The following is a 13,172-nucleotide window of genomic DNA, read 5'->3' on the forward strand; positions in this document are numbered from 1 at the left end:
TGTTGGCTTTATTTATTTATTTATTTATTTAATCTCACTATTACCACAGTTAGGTGATTCCTTACTCATATAAAATGACAGCATCCTGTCACTTAACCACTGAAACCACAAGCAAAACTCTACAATTACAGAATAGACCATTGTTCTGCTCCCACCCTCAGTGAACCAGTCTGAGGTATTGAAGTATTGGCTGAATGGAGGTCTCATCTTGTAAGAGTGAAAACAAGCAGACAGATCTTTAATTATAGGTGAGAGGTAATAGTATTCTGGATTTAAATGTTTTAGCTGAATTTGGTGGCTATGGGAGACTGGGGGGATGGATAGGGGTGTAGAAAAGAAGGGGTGGGGTGTACCTTGGAAGACTCCCCTCCTCCTCAGGCTCTCTCCTGGCAGATTCCAGTGTAAAGTTAATTGGACAGGGAGAAAGGGCTGAGGAGGGAAGCATTCGGGCCCATTAGCAATCCCCCCGTGGAATCTTGAGCCGAGAGGATCACAGACTCACAAATAGGAGGATTAAAATAATCAATAGGCTTCACTCTCTTTTCTCCAGCACCACACACACACACACACACGCACGCACGCACGCACGCACGCACGCACGCACGCACGCACGCACGCACGCACACACACACACACACACACACACACACACACACACACACACACACACACACACACACACAGTCTAGGGAAGGCCCACACACAAACCAGCAACACAAACAGAAATAAATACATTCTGTCTGGTCACATGCACACACCTATACACTCAAGACAGACAGAAATGTAAACTTTCAATTACTCACGCTGCCACATATAAACACTATATTGTATGAAGCATACAACAGTAATGATTCCCCACACACACAAGCACCCACACACTGAACACGCATGCAAGCACGCACACACTCATACACCTATCCCAGTGCTAATGAGGGGTATTCCTTTGACTGACAGAGATGGAGAATAGGAGCAAAAAGGTCAGAGAGATGATAGTCTTTGGCAAGGCCCGGTTCACCAAACAGCTGTGTGTCTATCTTTGGCACACCGTGAAATTGATGTTTCTAGTATATTTTATTGATCTTTTATACATTTTCTGTTCATTTATGCATCCTGTCAACGGGACCTGAAAAACTGCAATATTCCATGTTTCTCAGAGTCGCGGCTGAATGAGGACATGGATAATATATGTCTTGCTGGTTTTTCTATGTATTATCAAGACCAGATGGCAGACTCGGGTAAGGCAAATGGAGGATGGGTGTGTCTCTTTGTTAACATCAGCTGGTGAGCAATCTCTAATGTTAAGGAAGAGGTTATGCTCGCCTGAGTTAGAATACCTCGTCATAAGCTGCAGACCACACTATTTACCAAGAGAGTTTTCATCACAAAAATGTCATAGCTGTCTATTTACCCCCACAAACCAATGCTGGGACTAAGAACACACTCAAAGAGAAGTAAAGGGCAATAAGCAAACAAGAAATGCACATCTAGAGACGTCTTTTCTTGTGGCTGGTGATTTTAATGGAGGGAAACTGAAATCCATTTTACCTCATTTTTACCAGCATATCACCTGTACAACTTGAGGCGACAAAACTCTACATTACTTTACTCCACACACAGAAACGCATACAAGGCCCTCCCTCACCCTTCCTTAAACTCAAACAGGAAGTACCAGTGACGTGACCAATGTTGAGGTGGTCCGATGTACTGTACCAGATGCTAAGCTACAGGACTGTTTCGCTAGCACAGATTGGAATATGTTCCAGGATTCATCCAATAACATTGAGGAGTTTACCACATCAGTCACCGGCTTCATTAATAAGTGCATTAACGACATTGTCCCCACAGGAACCGTACATACCCCAACCAGAAGCCATGGATTACAGGCAACATCCGCACTGAGCTAAAGGCTAGAGCTGCTGCTTTCAAGAAGCGGGACACTAATCCAGATGCTTATAAGAAATCCCGCTACGACGAGCCATCAAACAGGCAAAGCATCGATACAGGATTAAGATAGAATCCTACTATGCCGGCTCTGACGCTCGACGAATGTGGCAGGGCTTGTATACTATCACGGATTACAAAGGAAAATCCAGCCGTGAGCTTGCCAGTGACGTGAGCCTATCAGACGAGCTAAATGCCTTTTATGCTTGATTCAAGGCAAGAAATATTAAACCATGCATGAGAGACCAGCTGTTCTGGGTGACTGTGTGATATTGATCGTCGTAGCCGATGTGATTAAGACCTCTAAACAGGTTTAACATTCGTAAGGCCGCGGGGCCAGAAGGAATATCAGGACACGTACTCAGGGCATGCACTGACCAGCTGGCAAGTGTCTCACTGACAACTTCAACCTATCCCGGAACGCCCAAGAACGCCAAGGTAACCTGCCTAAATGACTACCACCGCATAGCACTCACATCCATAGCCATGAAAGGCTTGGAAAGACTGGTCGTTGCTCACATCAACACCATCATCCCAGACACACTGGACCCACTCCAATTCACATCTCGCTCCAACAGATCCACAGATGACGCAACCTCTATTGCACTCCACACTGCCCTCACCCACCTGGACAAAAGGAATGCCTATATAAGAATGCTGTTCATTGACTTCAGCTCAACATTCAGCACTATAGTCCCCTCCAATCTCATCACCAAGATCAGGACCCTGGGACATAACACCTCCTTCTACAACTGGATCCTGGACTTCTTGAAGGGCAGTGAGGGTAGCTAACAACACATCCGCCACATTGACCATCAACACGGGGGCCTCTCAATAGAGGTTGCGTCATCCTATACTCCCTGCTCACCCACAACTGCGTGGCCATGCACGACTCCAACATCATCAAGTTTGCTGATGACACGACGGTGGTAGGACTGATCACCGATGATGAGGCAGCTGATAGGGAGGATATCAGAGACCTGGCAGTGTGGTGCCAGGACAACAACCTCTCATTTCAGGGTGAGCAAGACGAAGGAGCTGATGGTGGACTACAGGAAATGGAGGGGCAAGCACGCACTCATCCACATTGACAGGGCTATAGTGGAGTGGAACGAGTGCGTCAAGTTCCTCGGTGTCCACATCACTAAGGTCCACACACATCCACACAGTTGGGAAGAGGGCAAGACAGCACCTCTTCCCCCTAAAGAGGCGGAAAAAATGTGGCATAGGCCCTCAGATCCTCACCATCCTGCACCATTAAAAGCATCTTGACTGGCTGCATCACCGCTTGGTACGGCAACTGCAAGGCACCTGACCGCAAGGCGCTACAGGGGGTGGTGAGCACGGCCCAGTACATCACTGGGACCGAGCTCCCTGCCACCCTGGACCTCTATACCAGGCGGTGTCAGAAGAAGGCCCAAAAATGTTCAAAGTCTCCAGCAACCCTAGACATAGACTATTGTCTCTGCTACCGCACGACAAGTGGTACCAGTGCACCAAGTCTGGAACCACTCACACACACACACTCTACAAACACCACACACACATAAGACGCACACCCATGCATACTGACACACACACACTCTCACACACACTCTCACACACACTTTCACATTTACCACATATGCTGCTGCTACTGTCTGTTATCTATTCTGTTGCCTAGTCACTTTACCCCTACTATATGTACATACAGCGCCTTCAGAAAGTATTCACACCCCTTGACTTTTTCCACATTTTGTTGTGTTTCAGCCTGAATTGATTAAATTGCGATTTTGTGTCACTGACGTAAACACAATACCCCATAATGTCAAAGTGGAATTATGTTTCTAGACATTTTTATAAATTAATAAAAAATGTAAAGCTGAAATGTCTTGAGTCAATAATTATTCAACCCCTTTGTTATGTCAAGCCTAAATATGTTCAGGAGTAAATATTTGCTTAACAAGGCACATAATAAGATGCATGGACTCACTCTGTGTGCAATAATAGTGTTTAAAATGATTTTTGAAGGACTACCTCACCTTTATACCCAACACCAGTGGAGGCTCCTCAGAGGAGGATCATCCTCCTCAATGAACTTTATAAAATTACAAATTTTGAAACTTTTTTAGATAAAACTATACTAAATAGTTTCATGTAACCAAATCAGTTATTAAAACACACAGTTTTGTAATGAAGGTCTACAGTAGCCTCAACAGCACACTGTAGGGTAGCACCATGGTGTAGCCGGAGGACAGCAAATTTCCGTCCTCCTCTAAGTAGATTGACTTCAATACAAAACGTAGGAGGCTCATGGTTCTCACCCCTTCCATAGACTTACGTAGCAATTATGACAACTTCCTCCAACATATCAGAGCTATTGCAACATTAACTGACATGTTGTCCACCCAATCAAAGGATCAGATAATGAATCTAGTACTGAAAGCATAAGCTACAGCTAGCTACCCCTGCAGTGCATAAAGTGTGGTGAGTAGTTCACTCAAAGAGAGAGAGAGAAAGACAATAGTTGAACAGTTTTGAACAAATCAATTTCTTCAAAAATGAAGGAGAAGGAAGAGAGAGAGAGAGAGAGAGAGACTGACTGACTGACTGACTAACTGACTGACTGAGAGAGACAGAGAGAGATGTATTTCGTTGAAATGTTTTCACTTTCCCTTTCACTTACTTAGCTAGTGAATGAGCTAGCTAGTTTAGCCTACTCAAACACCAGGATCAAACAGAAAATTATGCTATGTTAGCTAACTGGCTATGGCTATCCAACACTGGAACTCTTCCAAATCAAGGTAAGCTTTTGGCTTTATTAATTTATTGCCACTGGGGCCAGTCGGTGTAACTGCTAAACTGCTTGTGGAACTGTACTGCATAATTGTAGCGCATTCACTAACGCGTTACTTCTAGTAGCCATGTCGACCATATTGTTAGCTAATATGGTGACAATAATGTAGGCTGTGTGTAGCGGTTAGCAGTTATGATATGAAGGTTTGGCTATGGAAAAGTTTTTTCGCCTGGTCACAGTCAGCTGATGTGTTTTGCACTGAAGTCCACAAGCGAAGGGAAAAGGTAAGAGGAGAGCGCGTAAATGCGAGAATTAATTGTATGCCGCGTTCAAGCGTTCAAGGACACTCTGAAATGTCCGACATGCTAACTGGTTGAATGCAGCACGTGTATAACTACAACCAGTTAGCAAGTCAGACATTTTTGAGTTTCCTAGTTCCGACTAGCACGAGAACACGACAATACAATGAGCAAAGTGATCATTCTGTTTGTATCTGGCTGCTATGAAAGTGAACTGTGTTTGCATGTGATCAGCGGTGTATTCAATTCTGTTGAAAAACATTTCTTAGTCTAAGACGTTGACGGGTGGTGTTGGGTTATAAGCTGGCACATGGAATTGTTTTAAGACGATCATACCATAGATAATTTAGCTATTTGATTTTGAATTTTAGGACCCCTTTAGCTATCATAAAATATAAGTACAAAAAATATTTGATAATATATAGAATTTGGCATTTATTACCAAATCCCACAGAAACCCATTGAATAACACATTCCTATATGGTAAAAAATACTTTTAAGTGTCTGTCCTATATCTAAGAGATATAAGAAAGCTCAGGAAATATATACTGTAAATTTGTACACATATTTAACCTCTTATTTTTGTTGGCACAAAACTACCTCCATACTTCCATTCATTTGTATGCGTTAAGTTTAGACGGGTCCCGTCTTGTTCATGAGACTCTCATCTTTCCATAGAGTGATCACATTAGTTTGTAGGCTAAACCTTACAGCAGTTTTCATGAGAAAACAGTTTTTCGGGATGTCTCATGGTGTGACAACCACCGCTGTAGCTCGGCCACCTTCCACTACAGATGCGGAAAGCAGATGCGATAGATGCGATAGATGCGATAGATTGAGATGCGATAGATTGAGACGCAGCCCATGAAAAAACATGGGATATCTGTAGCTTAAACTGGCAGATGCGATAGATTGAGACGCAGCCCATGAAAAAACATGGGATATCTGTAGCTTAAACTGGCAGATTTTGATGGGGATTTTTTTATTATGTTACTTAGATTGACACACCCATGCGTCAATAGACTCTAGGGGGAAGCAACCGGAATTATATGGGGATAAACATACCTGAATTTGTCCAATAGAAACTGTCTGGTAAAAGATAATACAAAGAACAAAACATGAGTTAATTTTGGTATTTTTTTACCATCTTTGAAATGCAAAATGTATTATTCCAGCCCAGGTGCAATTTACATTTTGGCCACTAGATGGCAGCAGTGTATGTGCAAATTTTTTGCCTGATCCAATGAACCATTGCATATCTGTTCAAAATGTTCTATCAAGACTGCCCAAATGTGCCTAATTGGTTTATTAATAAATGTTCAAGTTCATAATTGTGCACTCTCCTTAAACCATAGCATGGCATTCTTTCACTGTAATAGCTACTGTAAATTGGACAGTGCAGTTAGATGAACAATAATTGAAGCTTTCTGCCCATATCAGACATGTCAGGGATTTTTTTTTTGGTTACTTACAACCTCATGCTATTCACATTAGCCTACATTAGCTCAACGGTCCCGCAGGAGGGACACCGATCCCGTAGAGAGACATGAAGATCAGTCAGTCTGGAACATGTCAAGAAGTTTCTTCAAGTGCAGTCGCAAAAACCATCAAGCACTATGATGAAACTGGCTCTAATGAGGACCGCCACAGGAAAGGAAGACACAGTTACCTCTGCTGCAGAGGATAAGTTAATTAGATTCACCAGCCTCAGATTGCAGCCCAAATAAATGCTTCACAGAGTTCAAGTAACAGACACATCTCAACATCAACTGTTCAGAGGAGACTGTGTGAATCAGGCCTTCATGGTCGAATTGCTGCAATGAAACCGCTACTAAAGGACACTAATACTAAGAAGAGACTTGCTTGGGCCAAGAAACACAAGCAAAGGATATTAGACCGGTGGAAATCTGTCTTTTGGTCTGATAAATCCAAATTTGAGATTTTTGGTTCCAACCGCCGTGTCTTTCTGAGACGCAGAGTAGGTGAACGGATTACCTCCGCATTTGTGGTTCCCAATGTGAAGCATGGAGGAGGAGGTGTGATGGTTGGGGGTGCTTTGCTGGTGACACTGTCAGTGATTTATTTAGAATTCAAGGCACACAACCAGCATGGCTACACACCATTCTGCAGCTATGCACCATCCCATCTGGTTTGTGCTTAGTGGGACTATCATTTGTTTTTCAACAGGACAATGACCCAACACACCTCCAGGCTGTGTAAGAGCTATTTGACCAAGAAGGAGAGTGATGGAGTGCTGCATCTGATGACCTGGCCTCCACAATCACCTGACCTCAACCCAATTGAGATGGTTTGGGATGAGTTGGACTGCAGAGTGAAGGAAAAGCAGCCAACAAGTGCTCAGCAAATGCGTGAAATCCTTCAAGACTGTTGGAAAAGCATTCAGAGCTGGTTGAGAGTGTGCAAAATTGTCATCAAGGTTTAGGGTGGCTACTTTGAAAAATCTAAAATCTAAAATCTATTTTAATTTGTTTAACACTTTTTTGGTTATTACATTTTCCCATATGTGTTATTTCATTGTTTTGGTGTCTTGACAATGTAGAAAATAGTACAAATAAAGAAAAACCCTTGAATGAGTAGATGTGTCCAAACTTTTGACTGGTACTATACATTATATATATATTTGTTGTTGTTGGTTTTTTTGGGGGGGTGGGGGGCGCTGGGTACTAGGTGATATTCCGCTGACTGTGTGAAAGCCCTTTAAACTGTATTTTCTTTATACAACAACACCACTTGCAGTACATTTACTGCAACTACAGCGGTATTAATGGGCCCATTGGCTGCAATGTCATATTTCCACCACGAGGCGGCGGTCGACGTCGACATTCTGCAGACAAAGATGGCGGTGCGGAAGAAAGACGGCGGCCCGAACGTAAAATATTTCGAAGCGTCTGATACAGTCTCGCAGTTCGACAATGTTCGCGTTTGGTTGGGCAAGAATTATAAAAAGGTACTGCTGTTTTTTGTTAATGTAATGAATACATTCATTCATATGATCATAAATGAAAGAGGGCAATTTTAACAGTAGAAGGAGTGGGCAGGCGAGTGAGGGTGTGATGAGATGGGTTGCAGTATAGTCCAGTTGTTTAATCCACACATTCACGAGACGGAAACAAAAGGATGCTGAGGAAACGTCTTGGCAAGTGCCGCGTGATGGACATTTGATATGTTTTAAGTGGATGTTTCTACACCCATTTAGTAGAGGGAAATGAATGGCCTGTGTTGGGGGTTGCTGTTCGGGGGAGGGGAGGGAACCTAGCTTGCTGGCTAGCTAGCTAACGTTAATTTCATGGATTGCAGATGCCTACTCCTGCCAGCGCAAGTGCACAAATCCAGATGTTAAGCTGTTTTTTTTTTTTTTTTTACCGGCGCCTTCGGTTTTCTCTTTCACCCCATTGCACTCCATGGTCTTTTAGGGCAATATATGCGCCATGAGTTTTCATGATCCGACTCCTTTTACCCCCAGATGGTGAGAAGGATTTTCTCATTATAGTGTTGCCAAAAAAGCCATGTCTATTGTCTCAGAGCAAGCGCTCAACCCCACCATTTTCAACCTGGGCCAGACAGAAAGAATACAAAGATTCACATTGATGAACCTATAATTTCTTTGACCATCAAATTACCTCTGTTTTTGTTCATTGTACTGTTCCAACTATCAAAGATCTATCTAAGATCCACTCACTTACACCATTCTTGAATATATGGGGGAATACCAGAATAATGATGATGTGCATGTCAACATAGTTACAATGTATATTTATCCTGATATTTCCATGTAAATCCTCTCTCTTGTCCCTCAGTACATCCAGGCGGAGCCCCCCACCAACAAGTCTCTGTCCAGCCTGGTGGTCCAGCTGCTGCAGTTTCAGGAGGAGGTGTTCGGACGACATGTCAGCAACCCACCTCTCACCAGGTTGCCGGTGAGAGAACTTGCACGCGCACACATGGCTCAGGCACACACACGCACACAATTTTCTATTGTGCTTCCCCTATTCCACTATTCTAATAGTGTATCTAACCCTCTGTCTTTCTGTTCAGATGAAGAGTTTCCTGGACTTTAAGTCTGGCGGGGCTCTCTGCCACATTCTGGCTGCAGCCTACAAGTTCAAGAGTGATCAGGGCTGGTAAGAGTTTCATTCTAGCCTGTATATTTTGTTTTGCTCACTACACTTACACCCCCCTCAAATGAGTTTAACCCACTAAGTTGTATGGTTGAGAAGTTCTGATTAAGATGAAACCAAATAGACTGATCCTTGAGACGTTTTTATTTTCACAATGATGCATTTTTATTGAAATATTTGATGAGGTTGTGTGAGATTTTTGACTCCTGTCTGTCTTCATGGCAGGCGCAGGTTTGACTTTCAGAATCCTTCTCGGATGGACCGCAATGTAGAGATGTTCATGACTATCGAGAAATCTCTAGTACAGGTCCGTCTGCCCTTGTCTTCCTTGGAAAACTATTTTCTTTGTCTGTGTCGCTCTCTTTTTTTATTTACTCTCTCGTTCTCTGCATCTGTTCATCAGAACAACTGTCTGAGTCGACCAGTGATCTACATGAGCTCTGACATTGAGGCCAAGCTGCTGGGGAAACTGAAGGACATCATCAAGAGGCACCAGGTAGGCTTTTCTTCACTGACCTAATGACCAAACTGTATGAGTACACAATACAGTACAGCTTCATACAAAACAATACATTACAGTACAGCACAATACAAAACAATACATTATAATACAGCACAATACAATACAGTTCAGCTTCATACAAAACAATACATTATAATACAGCACAATACAGTACAGAACAATACAAAACAATACATTATAATACAGCACAATACGGTACAGAACAATACAAAACAATACAATACATTATAATACAGCACAGTACAGCACAATACAATACAGTTCAGCTTCATACAAAACAATACATTACAGTACAGCACAATACATTACAGTACAGCACAATACATTACAGTACAGCACAATACATTAGAGTACAATACAGTACAGCTTCATACAAAACAATACATTACAATAAAGCACAATACATTACAGTACAGCATCATACAAAACAATACAATACAGCACATTACAGTACAATACAGTACAGCTTCATACAAAACATTACAGTACAGCACAATACATTAGAATACAATACAGTACAGCTTCATACTAAACAATACATCACAATACAGCACAATACATTACAGTACAGCATCATACAAAACAATACAATACAGCACATTACAGTACAGCACAATGCAGTACAATACAATACAGTACAGCTTCATGCAAATCAATACAATACAACACAATATAATACAATACAGTACAACACAGTTAAGCAGAGTGTGTTTTCTGTCTCCTGCAGGGCTCAGTGACTGAAGACAAGACGTCCAGCTCCCATGTGGTGGTCCCCATCCCTGCCAGTCTGGAGGAGGGTGAGGCAGTCAGACATTATGGATCAAATGTTATCTGGTGGCCAGAATGTTTGTCCTGACTTTATACCTGGAAAGTGAATTGGTCTAGTAGCTAACTAGACTAATGGATTGATCATCGAGACATTTTTCTCTCTCCCTCTCCCCCGTTGGTTCAGAGGAGTGGGTGCGTCCGGTGATGAAGAGAGACAAGCAGGTGCTGCTCCACTGGGGATACTATCCTGACAGGTATGGACTGTCCGTACTGGGGCCTCAGCCTGACAACGTCAACACAACCTTCGGATAAAGCCTTGTGCAGAACAGGGTGCTCTAACACCATGGAAACTCAGGATGATAATAATAGTGATGGATTGGATTTATATAGCGCCTTTTTACATTGGTACTCAAAGCACTTTACATAGTAAGGGGGAAACGCACCTCACCCACCTGGGTGATGCATGGCAACCATTGGGTGCCAGAACGCTCATCATACAACAGCTAGCATGGTGAGGAGTGATATATGCCAACTAGGAATGAGGGAGATGATTAAGTGGCCATGATGGAAATGGGGCCAGGTTGGGAATTCTGCCAGGACACCAGGGTTAACACCCCTACTCATACGATAATGGGACCTTTAATGACCAGAAAGAGTCAGGACACCCATTAAACATCCCATCCGACCCGAAAGACAGCACTCTACGCAGGGCAGTGTCCCTTTCACTGCCCTTGGGCATTGGGATTCGATCTTAAGAATAGAGAGAAGAGTGCCCCCTACTGGTCCTCCAGCACCACTTCCAGCAGCATCTGGTCTCCCATCCAGGACCAACTCTGCTTAGCTTCAAAAGCAAGCCAGCAGTGGGATGCAGGGTGGTGTGCTGCTGGCCGCATGGCACCATGTGTCTTAAATGTCACCATTTGGGGTGCAGACACATTGAAAGTACACTGACATTTTCTCTGTCCAATACCCACATCTCCTTTACCATTTGAGTTCCACACTGTTTTCTCAGCCTGTGTTATAGCACCATGTTTTGACATGTGGTGCACTAGACACATTAGTCTAGTCTAACCTCTGACCTCTGTCCCCTGCTGCTCAGCTATGACACCTGGATCTCAGCCAGTGAGGTGGAGGCTGCTGTGGAAGAAGCGCCCAGCCCAGAGAAACCCAGGAAGGTCGACACACATCCTTCCTTCTTCTCTTTCTTTGTCTATCTGTGACTTTCTGTGTGAGCTGATAGTCAGATCAGGGGACGGGGCTGTACCATACTGAACAAATGGCGGGAAACAACGCAATTGTGCATTAGATGACACATTGTTTGTTGATATTTGTTGCTTACTGCATACATTTTTACTAAACAGTACGTTCTAAATAGTATGTAGTGTGTTGAGTACACAGAATGTTGTTTTAGTAAGTAGTAGGCAAGACAGGTTTCAGACACGTCCTCTCTCTCTCTTCCCCTCTCTTTAAGTCTCTATTTTTCTCTCGCTCTTTCTTCCTCTCCTCTCTTTCTGTTTGTGTTTTTTTACAGCCAACATATAACATTTTGCTACATTAAATTAACACCATATAAACTGTGTCTTCAGGTCCATGCCAAGTGGATCCTGGACCTGGACCAGTTTAATGAGTGGATGAATGAGGAGGACTATGAGGTGGGGGAGGGGGGGCCCAAGAGGAAGAGGATCTCAGCTAAGACCCTGACGGATGAGGTCACCACCCCAGGGGACGAGCGTCGTGACAAGAAGCCCGGCAGTGCCAAGAAGAGGAAGCGCTCGCCCTCCCCCTCGCCCACCCCACCACCCCAGGAGAGCAAGAAGAAGAACACAAAGAAAGGGTGTGGGTGTGTGTTACCCTTTGTTTACTACTGTGTTTACTACTGTGTTTACTACTGTGTTTACTACTGTGTTTACTACTGTGTTTACTACTGTGTTTACTACTGTGTTTACTACTGTGTTTACTACTGTGTTTACTACTGTGTTTACTACTGTGTAATTCATTGGGAGATCTGTAGATTGCTGAAATACACAATGACTAAGAAATATAAGCCTTAAAATGATATACACATAATGACTAACTTTGTGTGTGTGTGTGTGTGTGTGTGTGTGTGTGTGTGTGTGTGTGTGTGTAGGCCCACCACCCCGTACACTAAGTCTAAGCGAGGCCAGAGAGAGGAGGAGCCGGAGGATCTGACTAAAGATCTGGATGAACCATCACCTGTACCTGCAGTGGAGGAGGTCACCCTACCTAAGACAGGTACACACGCTCACACACGTGTGTATACATATACACACACACTTACACATACACTTTATTACCTAAGATTTAGACCTCCTGATATTTACATTGGTTGAAACATTAGTATTCTTCATCATTGTGAGGGGTTTAACTGAAGTGTTGTATCACAGGAAATGCAACTCTCTCCCCCCACACCTCTCTCTCTCTCTCCCCCCCACACCCCTCTTTCTCCCCCCACACCCCTCTCTCTTTCTCTCTCTCCCCCCACACCTCTCTCTCTCTCTCTCTCTCCCCCCACACCTCTCTCTCTCTCCCCCCACACCCCTCTTTCTCCCCCCACACCCCTCTCTCTTTCTCTCTCTCCCCCCACACCTTTCTCTCTCTCCCCCCACACCTCTTTCTCTTTCTCCCCCCACACCTCTCTCTCTCTCTTTCTCCCCCCCACACCCCTCTCTCTCTCTTTCTCTCTCTCTCGCTCCCTCCCCCCACAC

General features: G+C 43.7%; 1 protein-coding gene across 2 annotated transcripts in view; it reads left to right on the top strand.

Moving 5' to 3' along the window:
• Nucleotides 1-7,846: 7,846 nt before the first annotated feature.
• The window catches only part of smarcc2 (SWI/SNF related BAF chromatin remodeling complex subunit C2), a 13,891-nt gene continuing 8,565 nt past the window's right edge, over nucleotides 7,847-13,172 (top strand). The window contains exons 1-10 of one of the 2 annotated variants that reach the window (XM_029775313.1): nucleotides 7,847-7,984; nucleotides 8,835-8,954; nucleotides 9,073-9,158; nucleotides 9,381-9,462; nucleotides 9,559-9,651; nucleotides 10,406-10,475; nucleotides 10,631-10,700; nucleotides 11,546-11,621; nucleotides 12,033-12,280; nucleotides 12,575-12,699. In XM_029775313.1, coding sequence (XP_029631173.1) covers nucleotides 7,874-7,984; nucleotides 8,835-8,954; nucleotides 9,073-9,158; nucleotides 9,381-9,462; nucleotides 9,559-9,651; nucleotides 10,406-10,475; nucleotides 10,631-10,700; nucleotides 11,546-11,621; nucleotides 12,033-12,280; nucleotides 12,575-12,699 — 1,081 coding nt within the window. In that variant the 5' untranslated portion in view covers nucleotides 7,847-7,873. Of the gene's footprint in view, nucleotides 7,985-8,834; nucleotides 8,955-9,072; nucleotides 9,159-9,380; nucleotides 9,463-9,558; nucleotides 9,652-10,405; nucleotides 10,476-10,630; nucleotides 10,701-11,545; nucleotides 11,622-12,032; nucleotides 12,287-12,574; nucleotides 12,700-13,172 lie in introns of both variants that reach the window. The other variant, XM_029775315.1, reaches the window with a different exon arrangement.

Source organism: Salmo trutta, chromosome 14, assembly GCF_901001165.1.
Source record: "Salmo trutta chromosome 14, fSalTru1.1, whole genome shotgun sequence".
Classification (NCBI taxonomy): domain Eukaryota; kingdom Metazoa; phylum Chordata; class Actinopteri; order Salmoniformes; family Salmonidae; genus Salmo; species Salmo trutta.